The sequence below is a fragment of the Neoarius graeffei genome, chromosome 5, assembly GCF_027579695.1.
Source record: "Neoarius graeffei isolate fNeoGra1 chromosome 5, fNeoGra1.pri, whole genome shotgun sequence".
In the NCBI taxonomy this organism is placed as follows: Eukaryota; Metazoa; Chordata; class Actinopteri; order Siluriformes; family Ariidae; genus Neoarius; species Neoarius graeffei.
The window spans coordinates 106,502,845-106,524,986 of record NC_083573.1 but is presented as its reverse complement, the minus strand read 5'-3'; the positions used below and the strand labels follow the sequence as shown (position 1 = coordinate 106,524,986).

At 41.8% G+C, this 22,142-nt stretch overlaps 1 protein-coding gene across 5 annotated transcripts in view; it reads left to right on the top strand.

Annotated features, from left to right (window-relative positions):
- The window catches only part of arhgap29a (Rho GTPase activating protein 29a), a 115,148-nt gene that overhangs the window by 57,480 nt on the left and 35,526 nt on the right, over positions 1 to 22,142 (top strand). For 4 of the 5 annotated variants that reach the window (XM_060922697.1, XM_060922695.1, XM_060922696.1 and 1 more), the window contains 3 exons: positions 18,439 to 18,535; positions 18,783 to 18,855; positions 21,925 to 21,985. In XM_060922697.1, the coding sequence (XP_060778680.1) occupies positions 18,439 to 18,535; positions 18,783 to 18,855; positions 21,925 to 21,985 (231 nt within the window). Of the gene's footprint in view, positions 1 to 14,713; positions 15,021 to 18,438; positions 18,536 to 18,782; positions 18,856 to 21,924; positions 21,986 to 22,142 lie in introns of those variants that run through there. The other variant, XM_060922698.1, reaches the window with a different exon arrangement.

Here is a 22,142-nt window from a genome sequence, read left to right as displayed (position 1 = left end):
ATTTAAAATGGACTGTGGCAAAGTGGAAAACTGTTCTGTGGTCAGACGAATCAAAATTTGAAGTTCTTTATGGAAATCAGGGACGCCGTGTCATTCGGACTAAAGAGGAGAAGGACGACCCAAGTTGTTATCAGCGCTCAGTTCAGAAGCCTGCATCTCTGATGGTATGTGGTTGCATTAGTGCGTGTGGCATGGGCAGCTTACACATCTGGAAAGACACCATCAATGCTGAAAGGTATATCCAGGTTTTAGAGCAACATACGCTCCCATCCAGACGACGTCTCTTTCAGGGAAGACCTTGCATTTTCCAACATGACAATGCCAAACCACATACTGCATCAATTACAGCATCATGGCTGCGTAGAAGAAGGGTCCGGGTACTGAACTGGCCAGCCTGCAGTCCAGATCTTTCACCCATAGAAAACATTTGGCGCATCATAAAACGGAAGATACGACAAAAAAGACCTAAGACAGTTGAGCAACTAGAATCCTACATTAGACAAGAATGGGTTAACATTCCTATCCCTAAACTTGAGCAACTTGTCTCCTCAGTCCCCAGACGTTTACAGACTGTTGTAAAGAGAAAAGGGGATGTCTCACAGTGGGAAACATGGCCTTGTCCCAGCTTTTTTGAGATGTGTTGTTGTCATGACATTTAAAATCACCTAATTTTTCTCTTTAAATGATACATTTTCTCAGTTTAAACATTTGATATGTCATCTATGTTCTATTCTGAATAAAATATGGAATTTTGAAACTTCCACATCATTGCATTCCGTTTTTATTTACAATTTGTACTTTGTCCAAACTCTTTTGGAATCGGGGTTGTACTCTCTTATGCTGTAGTGTGTGTGTGTGTGCCCGTCCCTCTGCAGGTAGCTGTGTTCTTTCTCTCTGCAGTGTTTTGACAGTTGAGCTGTAAAGCTGTAAAACCCTCCGCACACACACACACACACACACACACACACACTAGCCATGTGTTCATTCAGAGAGAGAGAGAGAGAGAGAGAGAAAGAGAGTATATTTCCATCTCTGACCACCAGAGGGCCAGAGTGGCCATATGATATGACCTCACATGATGTATAAATGTAACTTATTCTCTCCACATTCACTGGATATGAGCAATCATGCGCTCTGATTGGCTACTCTACTACTAGGATCCCAGCTCATATACCATGAGTAGAGAAAAACAAAATGGTGGCGCGTGTTGCTGAACCAACTGAGAATGAAATAAAAACTCTGCTCAAAAACACCCCCCCCAAAAAAAAATACAAAAAAGCAACAAAATATGGAATAAAAGTATTTGATGGTAAGAACGAATATTTTTCTAAAAATTATTTTTCAAGACTTATTATTATCGCTACCGTTATTTTGCCGGTTTGTTTATATTCTAATCAGAAATTATTTTGTCGGATGTTTTGTATAAAGTTTTTATTTATCAAATTTGCAATAAATAACAATAAAAATGACATGTTTCTCAAAATCCAGTGAATGTGGATAGAATAAAACAGTTATTCCACTCAATCTCGTCGTACAGGGATTATAGCTCTCAGTTTGTGTACGTGTACAACTCCTGCTGTTTATATATATATATATATATATATATATATATATATATATATATATATATGTATATATTAGTGCTGTCGTCAAGTGATTAAAATATTTAATCGCAATTAATGTCGCGACTGTCATAGTTAACTCGCGATTAATCGCAATTTAATCGCACATTTTTGTCACATGAAAAACCATTGTAATTCTCTTATCAGCATAAAAAAGTGAATGGGCTTGCTCACTGTTCGAACTACGGGGGTACTCGGGGGATCCGAGATCCCCTGAAACAGACATGAGATCCCTTGAAAACATGATTTGGGAAATGTTGGGGGGTCTCTAAAATATTGGCAAAATGATGTTTATTGACATAGCAATCGTGTGTAACGGGAAGCATTTGCATATCCAAAGTGAGCGTGCGATGGAGATCCGCGCTCTGAGACAAGCGCAAGCACCCCCCCCAAGGGAAAAAAAAGGGACCCCCCCGAAAATATCGGCATAGTTCGAACACTGGTTGTACCAGTGTTTTTTTTTTTTATTGCAGAGCATAACACGTCTTGTCACAGCCACTGCAAAGTGGGGCTGGAGCCGCCGATGGGAAAACGAAACCTAAGCCGAGCACCGTGGCTCTTCGGGGGAGGGCAGAGGACTCTGGCTGTGCGGGGCGTGGCATCATGTCACAGAGCGTTAATCTCGCGATAAAAAAATTATCGCCGTTAAAATTGAGTCAAGTTAACGCGTTAATAACGCGACATTTTTGACAGCACTAATATATATATATATATATATATATATATATATATATATATATATATATATATAAATAAGTGACTGTGTTTAGCATCAGTCGTAAAACATATTTGATCGTACTGTGTGGTATCCACACTTGTCTTTGATTGGTTCCTTCTGTGGAAAAAATGAGAAACTCCTGAAACTCTATGAGTATCAGTGATTTTAAGCCCCGTGTTCAGTAATACTGATCCTCAGCACTTGCACACACACCGCCTGAGACTAAATGTGTGTATCAGGACTGAGGTCCTGATGAATAGAAATAATAGAAAATATGCATGAGTGAGAGGCTTTTATTTTGACCTCTGTGAGTTTGAACTGCAAAGTGGATTAAAAGAAAAGAACAAAACAAAACACTTTACACATTACAGCCTCCATGTAGCTGTAATGAGCGATGTGTAGTTTCCTGTCGAGTCAGTGTTACAGATTTAACCAGTGAGCATGCTGATTGATCTAAAGCTCACACTTGTATATCCAGTATCACGCGTGTAAAGGTCAGAAGTGCTGCTTTGTTCACAGTGCATGCTCTGAGTGGCCATGTTGCTGAACTTGCCGTACCACATGACGTTATCTCATAGTTCACCTGGAGCCTCTGAATAAACATTGAAGAAGAAGAATTCCCCGAAGGAAAGAACAGAAAGAAGATGATGGACCAAAGAGAAGCTGGATTTGTTACAGAGTCCCTGTGGTGTCGCTGGCGGTGTACAAATATCAAGAATTGTTGAAACATTTCCGCTGTTGCAGAAACCATTTTCCCAGCATACATGGGTATACGCCATCAGGGTCAGAGGACAGGTAACATGGCGGCGGAGTTTGTCCAAATTGTGTCCTTAGTACTCATTCACATACTTATCGAATGTACTACAGTTACAGTCAGGTCGTAGGTATTTAACCGTCATTAGAACATGCTGAGTATTAGGATGCAGCCCAGGTAGGAATTCTGAATTGAGGGGCGTTTTTATCCTCATCAGAGGTCAGAAGTGACCTTTATTTATAACATAAACATTAACATGTGATGCTGGTTAATTAACTCATCCTTAGTAACTGCCTGGTCAGGGTCTTGGAGGTTTATCTTGTTTATTTTTTTTTCTAGAATATTTTGTATAGAGGGGGCGGCACGGTGGTGTAGTGGTTAGCGCTGTCGCCTCACAGCAAGAAAGTCCTGGGTTCAAGCCCCGTGGCCGGCAAGGGCCTTTCTGTGTGGAGTTTGCATGTTCTCCCCGTGTCCGCGTGGGTTTCCTCCGGGTGCTCCGGTTTCCCCCACAGTCCAAAGACATGCAGGTTAGGTTAACTGGTGACTCTAAATTGAGCGTAGGTGTGAATGTGAGTGTGAATGGTTGTCTGTGTCTATGTGTCAGCCCTGTGATGACCTGGGGACTTGTCCAGGGTGTAGCCCGCCTTTCGCCCGTAGTCAGCTGGGATAGGCTCCAGCTTGCCTGCGACCCTGTAGAACAGGATAAAGCGGCTAGAGATAATGAGATGAGATGAGAAATCGATGGTTTGATAGTATATTTATATATAGCTTTTTTTGCTACTAATTCTATCTATCTATCTATCTATCTATCTATCTATCTATCTATCTATCTATCTATCTATCTATCATAGAACCATCTATATTCATTAGAAAATATTGCTGGCAAATAGAAACGAGACCGTCAATGACGGCGTAGCTCACTCTGGCCCCGTCTAGTCCAGAAGAACGATCTAAAGTGGGCCACCTTCCTTGCGCAATAAATGTTGCAAGCTATATACACTATATACAAGCTATATATAGAAGTGATATCCACTCTAGGAATACCCACAGTTGCTACATGCCCCAATACACAATCCTCCTCAGTCTTCTTTTCCTACAAGTTATGACACGGATAGATCTCAAAGCTGGGGGTTCCTGTGTTAGAAGTCATGTATTTCGTAAACTGCGAGCTCCATGTCCAGTCCACCAACCTTATTTTGATCATAAATCATTAAAGATTACTCGGCCCAACATGTTATTCAATTTAAACCGATAATATTGATCCAAACCAGGGCTTTGAACCGGTTCAAGGAACGAAAACGAAAACCGGGAACTTTTTCTATTTCACATGGAACAGAAACGAAACCAGAAACTTTATTATTTTTTATGCTCCGGAACAGAAACGCTTATTAAAAATAATGCTAACCGGTTAATACCGGTTTTTATTTCGTTCCTCAAAGTTTCCGTAGCCTACAAATAAAAAAGTCATTCTTCTCCTGCGCAAGTTTCTATGACCCGCTGGGGTTCACTTCCTGTGTGACGTTCGCTGACTGAATGGAGAGAGCGGGAGGGTGGACTACTATCACGTCTCCACATCTTAAATAAGAGGTAAATATTGCAGTCTATCATTATTCAAAAACGTCAATTTCAAACACGATATCAATATATTTGTCCACGTTAATGAGAGGCTCGCGAACATTAAATGACGTTAACCTCTGTTAGCCTATCAATGCATAGGGCCTGACTAGCCTTTGGTAACACACTAAACGAATTCTCTTTCATTTTTGGCACTTTTTCTGTTTGTGTGGCTGTAATAGAATTAGCCTACATTTGGCTTAAGCTGGATGAGACAGAGACATAATTTTATAGCCATTTGTTAAACAGCTGACAGGGAATGTAATTAACCGTTCCGGGAACAAAATTTTTTTGTTCTAACCGGTTCGGGAACGTTTGTTTAATGGTGGAACCCAAAACCGGAAACGTTAAAATTCCGTTTCTGTTCGGAACGAACCAATAGGAAAAAAATTCTGGTTCAAAGCCCTGATCCAAACATTCGATTTTTTCAAACTAAGAAGCAAACTTTCAGCCTACTCTGCTGGCGCTGCTATTTTGGAAATCACATGATGCATTGCTGTGTGCTGATTGGTTGGAAGGTGAGTGGCGGTGAATTTGTCTGCAAGAAACCATGCACCGATGTTTTAAATGTGAACTGTGAAAATGAGGAACAAAAACAGGACTAAAGGCATAACACACCGTGTCATGGAATGGAAGGGCTGGAAATTAAACAAGTAGTACACAGAGTCTAAATTTATGATACACTATGTAGCTTCTAATCATTATTCTTAAGTTTACAATCATGGTGACACTGGCGGAGTCAATTAACTTTGCAGCTCGAATCAGAAAATCGGCAGCAGGGGACACTAATATTGACTTGAAGTTGCTGAAATGTTGATTCGGGAAATCTTTACGGTTTTGTGATCAAACAGAGACCTAGAGATTGTATGTGGAGTGGACCGTTTGTGAATTACAGCTTTAGGGATTTTTCCATGTTATAACTTAGAGGAAAAGAAGACCAAGGAGGATTGTGTACTAGGGCATGTAGCAACCGTGGGAATACCAACCTATTTGCCAGAAAGAATCCAAAATGGCGAGGAATTGACCGAGAAGAAGCGATTTTTGTTGAACTGCTCATTAAGGCTTAATTAGTCCATAACTTCATTAATAATTGTAATGAAGCAAATCTGGGTAGAAGTTCTATACACCCTAGGTACCCCTACCTTCGTGCCAGAAAGAATCAAAATCAGTGAAGAACTGAGGGAGAAGAAGCGATTTTCGTGAAATGTGGCCGCCGCCGGATGGACGACGGACAACACATGATGGCATAAACTCATCACCTGTTGGCCGGATGAGATAATCATCATTAAAAAATCTAAATGAGAAGAGTTTTGGACTGGGGCAATCTAGCTGAGTTTGAGGAATTGTCACAGCCAAGATTTACACATCAAGGGCAACAGTGGAGGGTTTTACGAATTAAAGAATAATTTCATAATAGGAAAAAAGCTCTTACGGTTTAGGCCACACCCACTTTGGGTTTAATTCTCCGAGTACAGTTACAGACACTGATAGTGTCATCAGGTTACACCCCTTGTTTGCAAACACCAGGCCTTAGAGAGTGTGAAATCAGTATTTCAACATCCTGCAACCTCACTATTGTACATTTTTGTGTTTTCTGCTCTAGCGCACACAACACATCTATTCTAAACTCAGTAAGTCTGTGTTCATCAGCTAATGAGCTGAGTCAGGAGTGTTAGAGTAGAAAACACACTATAGACCAGTACGCACCTGTTTACCCTCAGTAAGGGTGTGTTCGTGAGATCGTGAGCTGAATCAGGAGTGTTTGAGTTTAATCACTATCCTCACTTGCAAGAGTGGGAGTACTCCTGATTCTGTTCCAAAGTATTCATAAAAGGATGATAAAACACTTAGCAGCATGGTGAGCAGAGGAACAGAGTTGACACACAGCGTTCTGGACTGTGCGCTGATGGGAAAAATGTGGATCCATGTTGACAGGCTCTGCCTTCAGCCATCTCTACAGACAACGTCACATATTTTGTGGAAATAAAGCAAATCTCATGGGCCATGAAGGGAATTTCCCTCTCTTCTTCTCGCGTGTGTTTTCCCCTCCCCCCTCCTACTGCTGTTTTTGGTTTTATTCCAGAAGGCCAAGGCGCTTTCATGCACCACGATGGAAGTGTTGGGTTTCAGAAGGAGGAAATCTGCACTTCCTGTCATGGTGGTGTGGGTTTTCTCTGCAGAAGAGCTGACTCCATGGTTCTGCAAAGGATGCTTTTATTAATTCACTGTTGCTCAACCTTTGAAAAGATTCATTCTTTCAGTATCACAGCTTGGGTGGAGTGAGGGAGTGGAGAGGTGTTTGGCGAAGTGAAGGAAATGGTAGATGTTTCAGAATAAAAGAAAAGTGCAAGAACGTTTTGAGATTTGTTGAGATTGGTTTTCAAAGGGGAGATGGGGGTAAAGAGATAGTCTCCAGTCCAGAGAGGGATTGCTTCATTCTCAGAAATTACAAGCCTGCTTCCGAAAAAGTTGGGCCACTGTGTAAAATGGAAATTTAAAAATGTAAAATGTGATGATATCAAATCATGGAAATGCTATATTTCATTGAAAATAGGACAAAGACAACATATCAAAGGTTGAAACTGAGAAATTTTATTTTATTTTTATTTATTTTTAAATTTTTTTTAAATATATGATCATTTTGAATTTGATGCCAGCAACACATTTTAGAAAAGTTGGAACAGGGTCAACAAAAGACTGAAAAAGTTGTGTAATGTTAAAAACAAACAAACAAACAAAACTAATTTGTTTAATTGGCAACAGGTCAGTAAGATGGTTGGGTATAAAAAGAGCATCCCAGAGAGGCGAGTCTCTCAGAAGTAAAGATGGGGATGGGCTCACCGCTCTGTGAAAGACTGCGTGGGCAAACAGTGCAACAATTTAAGAATAACGAAACATTTTCAGTGTAAAACTGCAAAGAATTTGTGGATCACATCATCTCATCTCATCTCATTATCTCTAGCCGCTTTATCCTTCTACAGGGTCGCAGGCAAGCTGGAGCCTATCCCAACTGACTACGGGCGAAAGGCGGGGTTCACCCTGGACAAGTCGCCAGGTCATCACAGGGCTGACACATAGACACAGACAACCATTCACACTCACATTCACACCTACGGTCAATTTAGAGTCACCAGTTAACCTAACCTGCATGTCTTTGGACTGTGGGGGAAACCGGAGCACCCGGAGGAAACCCACGCGGACACGGGGAGAACATGCAAACTCCACACAGAAAGGCCCTCGCCGGCCCCGGGGCTCGAACCCGGACCTTCTTGCTGTGAGGCGACAGCGCTAACCACTACACCACCGTGCCGCCCGATCACATCATCTATGGTCCATAATATCATTAAAAGATTCAGAGAATCTGGAGAAATCTCTGTATGCGAGAGACAAGGCTGAAAACTGACATTGGATGCCTGTGATCTTCAGGCTGTCAGGAGACACTGCATTAAAAGCAGACATGTGTCTGTAGTGGAAATCACTGTATGGGCTCAGGAACACTTCAGAAAACCATCGTCTGTGAAAACAGTTCATTACTGCATCCACAAATGCGAGTTAAAACCAGATATAAACAATATCCAGAAATACCACCACCTTCTCTGGGCCCGAGCTCTTTTACGATGGACTGAGGCAAAGTGGAAAACTGTCCTGAGGTCTGACGAATCAAAAGTAGAAATTCTTTTCAGAAATCATGGACACCACGTCCTCCAGGCTAAAGAGGAGAGGGACCATCCGGCTTGTTATCAGTACACAGCTCAAAAGCCAGCATCTGTGATGGTATGAGGGGGCATTAGTGCACATGACATGGGTAGCTTGCACATCTGGGAAGGCATCATTAATGCTGAATGATATAAACACATTTCAGAGCAATATGCACATATCCAGACAGAATCTTTTTCAGGGAAGGCCTTCCTTTTTTCAGCAAGACAACGACAAACCGCATTCTGCATATATTAAAACTGCATGGCTCCGTAGTAGCGATGGTACCATGGGCGGCACGGTGGTGTAGTGGCTAGCACGGTTCTGGGTTCGAACCCAGCGGCCGGCAAGGGCCTTTCTGTATGGAGTTTGCATGTTCTCCCCGTGTCTGTGTGGGTTTCCTCCGGGTGCTCTGGTTTCCCCTACAGTCCAAAGACATGCAAGTTAGGTTAATATGGGACGGCCTTGGGCCGAGGTGCCCTTGAGCGAGGCACCTAGCTCCCAACTGCTCCCTGGGTGCTGTTCGCATGGCTGCCCACTGCTCTGGGTATGTGTGTGTGCTCATTGTGCATGTGTGTGTAAAAGAGTCTGGATGCTAAACTGGCCTGCCTGCAGTCCAGCCCTGTCTCCAAGTGAAAACATTTGGTGTGTTATGAAGTGCAATATAGGACAATATCTATAATTGTTGAGCAACTGAAATTGTATATCAGGCAAGAATGGGACAACAGTTCTCTTTCAAAACTACAGCAATTGGTCTCCTCAGTTCCCAAACATTTACAGAGTGTTGCGAAAAGTAGAGGTGATGCAACACTGTGGTAAACACGCCCCTGCTCTATCTTTTCTGAAACATGTTGCTGGCATCCAATTCAAAATAAGTATATATTTTTCAAACAACAAAAACATTCTTAGTTTCAACATTTGATATGTTGTCTTTGTACAACCCCGATTCCAAAAAAGTTGGGACAAAGTACAAATTGTAAATAAAAACGGAATGCAATGATGTGGAAGTTTCAGAATTCCATATTTTATTCAGAATAGAACATAGATGACATATCAAATGTTTAAACTGAGAAAATGTATCATTTAAAGAGAAAAATTAGGTGATTTTAAATTTCATGACAACAACACATCTCAAAAAAGTTGGGACAAGGCCATGTTTCCCACTGTGAGACATCCCCTTTTCTCTTTACAACAGTCTGTAAACGTCTGGGGACTGAGGAGACAAGTTGCTCAAGTTTAGGGATAGGAATGTTAACCCATTCTTGTCTAATGTAGGATTCTAGTTGCTCAACTGTCTTAGGTCTTTTTTGTCATATCTTCCGTTTTATGATGCGCCAAATGTTTTCTATGGGTGAAAGATCTGGACTGCAGGCTGGCTAGTTCAGTACCCGGACCCTTCTTCTACGCAGCCATGATGCTGTAATTGATGCAGTATGTGGTTTGGCATTGTCATGTTGGAAAATGCAAGGTCTTCCCTGAAAGAGACGTCGTCTGGATGGGAGCATATGTTGCTCTAAAACCTGGATATACCTTTCAGCATTGATGGTGTCTTTCCAGATGTGTAAGCTGCCCATGCCACACGCACTAATGCAACCCCATACCATCAGAGATGCAGGCTTCTGAACTGAGCGCTGATAACAACTTGGGTCGTCCTTCTCCTCTTTAGTCCGAATGACACGGCATCCCTGATTTCCATAAAGAACTTCAAATTTTGATTCGTCTGACCACAGAACAGTTTTCCACTTTGCCACAGTCCATTTTAAATGAGCCTTGGCCCAGAGAAGACGTCTGCGCTTCTGGATCATGTTTAGATACGGCTTCTTCTTTGAACTATAGAGTTTTAGCTGGCAACAGCGGATGGCACGGTGAATTGTGTTCACAGATAATGTTCTCTGGAAATATTCCTGAGCCCATTTTGTGATTTCCAATACAGAAGCATGCCTGTATGTGATGCAGTGCCGTCTAAGGGCCCGAAGATCACGGGCACCCAGTATGGTTTTCCGGCCTTGACCCTTACGCACAGAGATTCTTCCAGATTCTCTGAATCTTTTGATGATATTATGCACTGTAGATGATGATATGTTCAAACTCTTTGCAATTTTACACTGTCGAACTCCTTTCTGATATTGCTCCACTATTTGTCGGCGCAGAATTAGGGGGATTGGTGATCCTCTTCCCATCTTTACTTCTGAGAGCCGCTGCCACTCCAAGATGCTCTTTTTATACCCAGTCATGTTAATGACCTATTGCCAATTGACCTAATGAGTTGCAATTTGGTCCTCCAGCTGTTCCTTTTTTGTACCTTTAACTTTTCCAGCCTCTTATTGCCCCTGTCCCAACTTTTTTGAGATGTGTTGCTGTATGAAATTTCAAATGAGCCAATATTTGGCATGAAATTTCAAAATGTCTCACTTTCGACATTTGATATGTTGTCTATGTTCTATTGTGAATACAATATCAGTTTTTGAGATTTGTAAATTATTGCATTCCGTTTTTATTTACAATTTGTACTTTGTCCCAACTTTTTTGGAATCGGGGTTGCACCATTTCCAATGAAATACAGGGTTTCCATCCATCCATTATCTGTAGCTGCTTATCCTGTGCAGGGTCGCAGGCAAGCTGGAACCTATCCCAGTTGACTATGGGTGAGAGGCGGGGTTCACCCTAGACAACTCGCCAGGTCATCACAGGGCTGACACACAGAGACAAACAACCATTCACACTCACAGTCAATTTGAAGCCGCCAGTTAACCTAACCTGCATGTCTTTGGACTGTGGGGTAAACCGGAGCACCCGGAGGAAACCCATGCGGACACGGGGAGAACATGCAAACTCCACACAGAAAGGCCCCTGGGCTCAGACCCAGAACCTTCTTGCTGTGAGGCAACACTACACCACTCTGACACCCTTTACAGGGTTTCCATGATTTGCAAATCATTGCATTCTGTTGTCGTTCGTATTTTACACAGCGTCCCCACTTGTTTTTGTTTTTGGAAACAAGGTTGTAAATCAAGTCAAAAGACATTCAGAGATTCTAAGACTTATCTAAGCTGTTGTTCCCAGCCATTTTTAATTTCTACAGAAACTACAGTACTTCTTGAAAGTTGAATATTTTTAAAGATGCTTCAACTGCTCATCAGCCAACTTCCAGATTCTTGGAAACTGATGTCATTTCAAAACCAAAATCAACATAACACTGCTAATACCGTCAACTGTTTATGTTTACTGTCAGATGTTACATTTTCATTTCTTAAATACATAATGCATTCCGTCTGTACTCTGCACAATGACAGGAAAGTTGAATCTAATCTAATCTAATCTAATCTAATCTAATCTAATCTAATCTAATCTAATCTAATCTAAATCAACAAAACTATTGTTCATAATGTCCTCTTGCTTTGTGGCATTTTGTGCAACTATATTTCAACTAACCACATTTTCTGTGCTTTCAACAGTCACACGAATGAAAACACGGGGAAGTACAGAGTCTTGCAAAAGTATTCATCCCCCTTGGTGTTTGTCCTGTTTTGTCACATTACAAGCTGGGTTTAAAATGAATTTTTGGAGGGTTAGTACCATTTGATTTACACAACATGCCGACCACTTTAAAGGTGAACATTGATGTTTTATTGTGACACAAACAATAATTAAGATAAAAAAACCCAGAAATCTGGAGTGTGCATAAGTATTCACCCCCCAAAGTCAATACTTTGTAGAGCCACCTTTTGCTGCAATTACAGCTGCAGGTCTCTTTGGGTATGTCTCTATTAGCTTAGCACATCTAGCCACTGGGATTTTTGCCCATTCCTCAAGGCAAAACTGCTCCAATGCCTTCAAGTTAGATGGGTTGTGTTGGTGTACAGCAATCTTCAAGTTATGCCACAGATTCTCAACTGGATTGAGGTCTGGGCTTTGACTAGGCTATTCCAAGACATTTAAATATTTCCCTTTAAACCACTCCAGTGGAGCTTTAGCAGGATGTTTCGGGTCATTGTCCTCCTGGAACGTGAACCTTCGTCCCAGTCTCAAACCTCTGGTGACTCAAACAGGTTTTCCTCCAGGATTGCCCTGTACTTAGTGTCATCCATCTTTCCTTCAGTCCTGACCAGCTTTCCTGTCACTGCAGATGAAAAATATCCCCACAGCATGATGCTGCCACCACCATGCTTCACTGTAGGAATGGTGTTCTCAGGGTGTTGGGTTTACGCCAAACATGGCATTTCCCATGATGGCCACAAAGATAAATTTTAGTCTCATCTGACCAGAGAATCTTCTTCCATGTGTTTGAGGAGTCTGCCACATGCTGTTGGGCAAACTCCAAACGTGTTTTCTTAAAGCAATGACTTTTTCTGGCCACTCTTCCATAAAGCCCTGCTCTGTGGAGTGTACGGCTTAAAGTGATCCCAAATACTCCCATCTCCGCTGTGGATCTTTGCAGCTCCTTTGTTATCTTTGGTGTCTTTGTTGCATCTCTGATTAATGCCCTCCTTGCCCGGTCTGTGAGTTTTGGTGGGTGGGGTCTTCTCTTGTCAGGTTTGTAGTGGTACCATATTCTTTCCATTTTGCTATAATGGATTTAATGGAGCTCTGTGGGATATTCAAAGTTTGGGATATTTTTTATAACCCAACCCTGATCTATACTTCTCCACAACTTTGTCTCTGAGCTGTTTGGAGACTCCTTGGTTTTCATGTTGTTTGTTTAGTAGTGTTGCAGAGTCAGGGTCCTTCCAGAACAGGGTGATTTATACAGACATCCTGTGACAGATCATGTGACACTTTGATTGCACACAGGTGGATCTTAATCAATCAATTAATTATGTGACTTATGAAGTGAATTGGTTGGACCAGCTCGTATTTACGGGTTTCATACGAAAGGGGGTGAATACTTATGCACACCCCAGATTTCTGTTTTTTCATCTTAATTATTGTTTGTGTCACAATAAAACAACAATGTGCACCTTTAAAGTGGTCGGCATGTTGTGTAAATTAAATGATGATAACCCTCGAAAAATTCATTTTAATTCCAGCTTGTAATGTGACAAAACAGGACAAACACCAAGGGGGATGAATACTTTTGCAAGGCACCATAAACACCAAAATAAAATGGGTGTTACAAGTACAAGCTTGGTGACTGTATAGCAAGAGAGCAGGCATGTGCTGCACACCAGGTATTAAGTCTAACAATTAATTAAGACGAGAAAGCCATGAAGAGTAGTTTCTATTGAAGAATCTAGTGATAGAGTTTGAGACTAATAAATTGAAAATTACAATATTCAATATGAGAGCTAGGGTTAGTCGATATATAATGGTCAATATATGTAAAGGTCAATATATAACAAATCTTGGATCAGAATTTGTGTTTCTAGAACAGATAGATGTCCAACAAAGTCAAAGTCCCTCCCGTGCCAGGACCTAGTCTTTCCAGGCAGTCTTTCGTCTCAGTACTAACCAGGCCCTTAAAGCACATTGTACAGCACCAACCTCCGTTTCTATAGCCTCTCACTTATTATACAGCTAGGGTTACAGTGGGGGCCTGGTTCTCTGGTAACCACAAGAGTTTGACTCCCTACTCACATCCATATCATGGCATGTTGCATGTCTCACCAGACGGCAGTAGGTCCCATTTTTATGATGGTCTTTGGTATGACCTGACCGCAAGAAGAACTCACGATCTCCTGACCAAGTCGCAGCCACGCTAACCACTAGGCCAGCTCATGGTGATGGCCAACAAACAGCCGTTTTAATGCTTGTTAATTTGGTTGTGTGCTTTTTGACTATTTTTGTGCTCAAAGGCTCAGATTTATTAACAGTGTGCAAATTTCAAATGTGTCTTTTAACATTTGTGGTTACACATTAGCATCCATGCTACAAATATAACATGGCCACATGCTTCAAGGATCACCTCTGGAAGTAGTCCAAGTAGTGATCGGATTACAACCCTTTTCAAGATGGATGTTAATACTGAGTCTAAACGGGGCCCATGAACCTGTGGACTAAGGGTGGTGAACCCAGATCCATGCCCTTGTCATAACTGGTATCTTTCTGAAGAATGTTTGCTTTCCATCTTACCTCAAATTCATCAGAATCCATTCGTATCTGCTTTGACCATTAGCTGGGCCTGTTCTCCCAGAAAGCAGAAAAGAAGAAGAAAAGCAAAACAATACCCATTTTTAAATAATGATGTAATTTCCACACTCAAGCTATGAGTGGCTAAAGCAAGCTGCCATTGTGTTCTTGTGAGCTTCAGGATGTCCTGTCTGGGGGGAGGGAAAGGGGTGGTTGGGGTAGTTGTTGGAAAGAGGACGTGACTGCCAGCCATTGCTTTGCAAATGACGGTAGAGAACGTTCGACAGGCGACTTGGATATGCACAAACAGCATCTTCTAATGATCTTATGAACAAGTCCGTGTAAAACTGGAAGCTTATCTGGAGTCAAGTATCTGGTGTCAGACAGCCTGGGCTTGATTTCTTGGTCTTGCGGAGAAGATAAACCACCAACAAACTTCAGGAAACATCTACACCTCTATATCGGACTCCTATTTGGATCATAAAGAACCTTGATTCCACCTAGGAGGCATTTGTTTTGGACTGGATTTGGATAGGAAGTGTTCCAGTGGGTAAGTCTTGGAAATTTGGAGCTGCTTTATGTCTTGAAGATTCACACCGGAAATTCTCATTGTAACTCTTTCTGTAAAGTGAAGCTCTTATTTGTAACTGGTTAATAATTTAACTGGTAATAATTCTTTGTGAACATTTTTTTTGCAAACTCACTCTTATGAAGCTGGAATAAAATATTAGAAATAATTCTTTATTGATGTCAGAACAGCTTCAGAATATGATTCAGAGGAATTCAGAAGCATATAATAAGTCTGTAATAATAAATAGTGAAAAGTTGTGTTTGGGCAAGTTTATAAGTCATCCAGAAATTGGGTATGATTGTATCACATAATTAGAATTCATAAAAATGTGCACCCGTGCTTACAGACCTTTTCAAAAATGATACGCCCACGAGCATGGACATCCTAGAAAGTTACAATGCTCACTAATGTTCAGAAGATGGAGATTCTTGCTGTCGTTTGAAACAAATCAAATACAAGCATTGACTCAAATCACCAGTACTGGGTCTCTGAAAGGGCTCCTGGGATATACGCATGACCATCACCACTCATCTATCACTGCTGATGAGATAGATGTGGAGATAAGGGTTCGGCTTGTATGAGAAGCAGCATGGGTTATAATTTCACCTCTCACCTATTTGGCTGTTTAAAATTTCCTAAAAACCTCTGGGACAGCAGTGAGATCTCAGGAATGCCAATGGCGTCAGCGGGTTTGGTGGAGGCGTGCTCTCTCTCTCTCTCTCTCTCTCTCTCTCTCTCTCTTTGTTTATTTTTTCTACATGAGGTTTGACAGGAAATTTATCATGGGTGGTTGATTGCAGTTAATTTGTGTTTTCATCCCTTGCTGTCTCTGCTGTCCACTGGGGCAGTTAGATGCCACACAGGAAATGGGTTATGACATGACACACACTTGGATGTGTAATTACACATCTGACTTTGCTGAGGAACAACACTTTAAGGTTCTGAGGTTTTGCTTTATAATTTTTGAGCCAATACTAAACTGTAGAACAGGAATCGCTAATGATTACTCCGCCTCTATCCATAACTGTTTCACTTGTTTTGTCAGACACGTTTATCCAAAGTGACTTATAGTCAAGCCGAGCAGATTGGAGGGTCTTGCTGAAGGGATATGAACTCACAACTTTCTGTTCTTAATTTACCTTTTCCAGTAACACAGTCTGATTTATTCACCTGTCTGGAAGGTTGCGTCATTTTCTGTGGGAAAAGAGGTCTTTTCTATTTTCTGCCAAGCAAAGGTGATGATGTCACACATTACCGTAAATGCTGTCCTAAAAGGTTGTTTGAAAATGAACATTCTTAGAAGATGCCTTCCATCACAAGTCCTGCCTGATGAAGCACCTGTCTGTTATGGCAGCAAGGCAACAAGGCAGCGACCTCTCCTTTCGAAAGCACCCATTGAGTTCTTCGGGCCTCTGCATGCTCTTGCGACAAGGCTTTCGCAGATAGCTTTTCGCAGACAGTTGTAATTTATCGTTGAGCGGGGAGTAATAGGCGTGAGCGATGTTATTCACCGCCACAACGCAAGGGGGTGCGAAGTCGCAAAATCGCTAGGAGTAGTTGGTGGGTGTGGTTAGTGGAGTGTTTATCCTCTGGTTACTTATAATGACTAGAACTGGAGTCGTATAGATGTACGTACTTCCTCACTTCCTCGATCAACCGCTCTTCATGCTGCTCCATCTTCGCTCGTGTTTTTAAAAATGGCGGTTGTGAAAACAAACCAAACCGGGAAAGTAGGGAAGTGGAAGTGCGTGTACAGCGGATGTAGAGTGGAACAATCAGAGCCTTCTTGCCTGCGACTCTGTCTGCGGTGGTCACAATTTTTGGGAGGTGCACACAGAGCGTCTGCGAAGGGGGGGGGCTTCGCAGACGCCATCTGCGACGCCATCTGCGAGGACTGGGTTGTCAGCATAATTTGGCCTTTAGTGCAAGTACAGACTTCAGCCAAGTTAGTCATGTGATCTACTAATGATCAGCCACACCCCCTTTTAATGAGCACTTATAATAACAGATGAAACCTGTATCAAAATGAGGTTTGTATAGTGCACATGGAATTACAGCAACTTGACTGAATGTCTGGAAAACTATAAATTAAGCTATATTTATTTTTGTGGTATTTATATAAACCACTGAGGACAGCTTGTGAGCAATATCATGATTCATATCATGGGGAAGCCATGGCTGAATGGGGAGCAGTTAGGGGTTAGGTACCTTGCTCAAGGGCGCTTCAGCCCAAGGCCGCCCCATGTTAACCTAACTGCATGCATACATGTCAACCTATACGGAATGTCCGTATTTTATACGGATTTGATTCAATAAACGTAGTATACGGGCGTATAAATAAAGTTATACGGACTCCTTAAAAAAACTTCAATATTTATTTAGAGATATAATCAATTCCCATGATGTTAAAAGAGCGCATAACATTTACAAACGTACTGTACACCACAGACAGCCAGTAAAGAGTCTTATGAAATCGCGTATTATCTTGTGGTAGCGAGACTTCGTTCCACTTTTGATCATGCGCACACCGCATTGCGAGAATCCCACCAACCGTGAAGTCATAGACATATAAACATAGACGCCGCCTTCTGTGTAGAATCATACGTCATCCTCGCCGCCATATTGGATGTGGCAAAGTGGAGATTCTTCAACCGTCTCTGGTATAGCGTCTAGACGGTAGCCGAGAATAAAGATGCCTCATTCATGTGCTGCGTTTAACTGTACCAACAGGTTTACCGTCCAAACGAGATCACATGGGATTACCTTTCACAGGTGAGACTGGAAAAATACTTTTCATTGTATTTGGTCATTATAACATAATTTTACAAACAGATTTTCCTGACTTTGTGGCTAATATGAAGTCTCGCGCATAATAGCCGCTCGGTGAAACCTGTCTCCAAACAACGAAGTATTTCCTTCGTAACTACGCTGATAACACTTTGTGCTTTTGTCAAACATTGGAGCTTTGTATTCATTCTGAAGGTTTATTGTTATTAATATTGAATAAAAAGTAACTGGGATATATCATTGTTAATTATCATTCAAATTTTAGGTAAATTATTTTAATTTGGATTTTATAAGGGAAATACGGATTTTGGAGGTTGGTTATACAGGTTTGATTGACCAAAGGTTGACATGTATGTGCATGTCTTTGAACTGTGGGGGAAACTGGAGCACCCGGAGGGAACCCACGCAGACACAGGGAGAACATTAAAACTCCACACAGAAAGGCCCCCCCATCGGCCACTGGGCCCGAACCCAGAACCTTCTTGCTGTGAAGTGACAGTGCTAACTACTACACCACCGTGCTGCCATGTAATCTATATGAAATGTAATCTGCTGTAGAGAATTGAGATATGATATTGTTGTCAAATTGCAACACCTCTACCTTTGACAGGTGTGAACTTCAAGGAAGTGAATGAGGACAACAAGCGGGAGCTGTTCAGAGACATCTACTCCTCCATAGACACGCTGGCCTTCACCTTTGGCAATGTGTAAGTGTGGCTTGACCATTATTGTAGCGTGAATCAGTCGGGACAGGAGGGAGACATCCACCATGTGTAGAGATTTGACCCTGACTCAGCAGTGGAAATGCCTGTGCCTGTTCTGTCTGATTAGTCTCAGAGTGCTGTTTTTATCTGTGCCTGTGTGTGATAGCTCTGGTGACTCAGAAACCAGATGCCCGTGTTTGTTTGTGCCAGGTTCTGACTTCTTTATTCCTGTTTCACTGCTGTTTCTCAGAGTGTCTGACTTCCTTATGGGCGATGTAGAGAATGGATCATCTTTGCGGCTTGCCCAGACCCGCAGGAGCAGGGTAAGTCATCCACATGCTGATAGAATATCACATAATATCACCTGGAAGAGGGGCACAGGGTGCAAAGCTGGGAGCCAGCTCTGTTTATCAGTACCATCATTCTGTTTGAACGCCTCTCGTGATCAGTTTGATCTAGAGTATGAGCTAGGGCAAGATATCATCCGATTGCACTCATTTCCACTAAGTCCAATACAGTGTTTTATAAGGAATGGGAGTTTCCTAACAGAGATATTTTTATGCTGGGATCAGACGACACAAGTTCAGCCCTATTTTGACGGTGGACAAATTTCCAACATCGGCCCTGAATATAAACGTCAGGGTTTATAGTATGGCATAATCCAAGACCAGCAATGTGCTGTCTGGGATGTCCCATGACACCCTGAGGAAAAGTCTAGCATATCAGATTTTTTTTTAAATTGGCTCACCTAGTTTGTTGCCATGATTGACAATGTCTTGACCCTCCTTCCTGATGACATGCAAGGACATGAACAATTATTGGTCTGGGTCAAACTTGTAGTCTTGTCTATCTCCCTACCAAGACACAGCAAGAATCGATGGCACTATGATAGACTAATTTGACTTGGTGACCGTCGTGAAAGACAATAATATTGTGTTGTTCGAGCCTGGCATAAGGAATCTCTGTTCTCCGAAGAAGCTTTCATGTAGTTCAGCTGTTTAAATTTTCACCCTGTTATAGGAAGGTCACGAGTAGAGGTGTGGATCAGGAGACAGGAGAAAGGTCCGTTGGAAAAAAATCCCATAGAAAAATAATAACTGTTGGGCAGGAGTGGGTGGGATCGGACAAACTTTCTACAGGATTGTTATTATCCCAAACTGTGAAAGTGTTGCACGTGACAGTGAGAACTTCAGTTCAGCGAGCACTGAGCACTGTGACACATTTGCCCCAGGTCTACACACTGCTCGCGATGCAGTCAAGATGCAGTTCATGCCATGTTACACTCAGTGTTTAACTGTTCTGCACACTCAGTTTAATACAACCCTGATTCCAAAAAAGTTGGGACAAAGAACAAATTGTAAATAAAAACGGAATGCAATAATTTACAAATCTCAAAAACTGATATTGTATTCACAATAGAACATAGACAACATATCAAACGTCGAAAGTGAGACATTTTGAAATTTCATGCCAAATATTGGCTCATTTGAAATTTCATGACAGCAACACATCTCAAAAAAGTTGGGACAGGGGCAATAAGAGGCTGGAAAAGTTAAAGGTACAAAAAAGGAACAGCTGGAGGACCAAATTGCAACTCATTAGGTCAATTGGCAATAGGTCATTAACATGACTGGGTATAAAAAGAGCATCTTGGAGTGGCAGCGGCTCTCAGAAGTAAAGATGGGAAGAGGATCACCAATCCCCCTAATTCTGCGCCGACAAATAGTGGAGCAATATCAGAAAGGAGTTCGACAGTGTAAAATTGCAAAGAGTTTGAACATATCATCATCTACAGTGCATAATATCATCAAAAGATTGAGAGAATCTGGAAGAATCTCTGTGCGTAAGGGTCAAGGCCTGAAAACCATACTGGGTGCCCGTGATCTTTGGGCCCTTAGACGGCACTGCATCACATACAGGCATGCTTCTGTATTGGAAATCACAAAATGGGCTCAGGAATATTTCCAGAGAACATTATCTGTGAACACAATTCACCGTGCCATCCGCCGTCACCAGCTAAAACTCTATAGTTCAAAGAAGAAGCCGTATCTAAACATGATCCAGAAGTGTAGACGTCTTCTCTGGGCCAAGGCTCATTTAAAATGGACTGTGGCAAAGTGGAAAACTGTTCTGTGGTCAGACAAATCAAAATTTGAAGTTCTTTATGGAAATCAGGGACGCCGTGTCATTCGGACTAAAGAGGAGAAGGACGACCCAAGTTGTTATCAGCGCTCAGTTCAGAAGCCTGCATCTCTGATGGTATGGGGTTGCATTAGTGCATGTGGCATGGGCAGCTTACACATCTGGAAAGACACCATCAATGCTGAAAGGTATATCCAGGTTCTAGAGCAACATATGCTCCCATCCAGACGACGTCTCTTTCAGGGAAGACCTTGCATTTTCCAACATGACAATGCCAAACCACATACTGCATCAATTACAGCATCATGGCTGCGTAGAAGAAGGGTCCGGGTACTGAACTGGCCAGCCTGCAGTCCAGATCTTTCACCCATAGAAAACATTTGGCGCATCATAAAACGGAAGATACGACAAAAAAGACCTAAGACAGTTGAGCAACTAGAATCCTACATTAGAAAAGAATGGGTTAACATTCCTATCCCTAAACTTGAGCAACTTGTCTCCTCAGTCCCCAGACGTTTACAGACTGTTGTAAAGAGAAAAGGGGATGTCTCACAGTGGGAAACATGGCCTTGTCCCAACTTTTTTGAGATGTGTTGTTGTCATGAAATTTAAAATCACCTAATTTTTCTCTTTAAATGATACATTTTCTCAGTTTAAACATTTGATATGTCATCTATGTTCTATTCTGAATAAAATATGGAATTTTGAAACTCCCACATCATTGCATTCCGTTTTTATTTACAATTTGTACTTTGTCCCAACTTTTTTGGAATCGGGGTTGTACATTCCTGAATATGTGTTCCATATGGACTGGTTGCGCTTGATCACCAAAGAAATAAAAACAAGGCACAGACATGCAGATTATGGAAGTCTTCTCAGGAACCGGTTCTATGCTGTTGTTACCTCTGGCAACTTTGTTGGAGGAGGTTATGTTTTCACCTCCGTTTGTTTGTTTGTTTGTTCCCAGCATAGCTGAAAAAGTAGGGAACAGATTTGGATGAAATTTGAGGAAAGGCGAGCCACGGGGCAAGAAACAATTGTTTAGATTTTGATGCTAATCCAGGATCCATGATTTTTTGTGTGCTCCCAACGTAACTCAAAAAGTAGCGAACGGATTTGGATGAATTTTGGTGGACAGCTTTAGTATTATTTTAGGTTCCAGTGATTTGATTTTCATGTTGATAACATGTGGCTTGATGGAGGCATACACTCTACCCGATGCCCTTCTAGTTACTGATCTCCTCTTTCAGTCTTCAGAGAACCTGTCAGTAGAGCTGGGTGGAGATGGTTCAGAGAAGAATGACCCTCCAGGTAAGAGATTTATTTTCTGAATATAGAATTGTCAGATAATTGCTAATAATTAACATTCAGGTGAATGAATGGGTGCTAATAATTTAGTACCTTTTAGTACCTGTTTAGCAGGTTTCGTTGATGAGCCAGATTCCTGGATATATTTCGGATTCTTGTT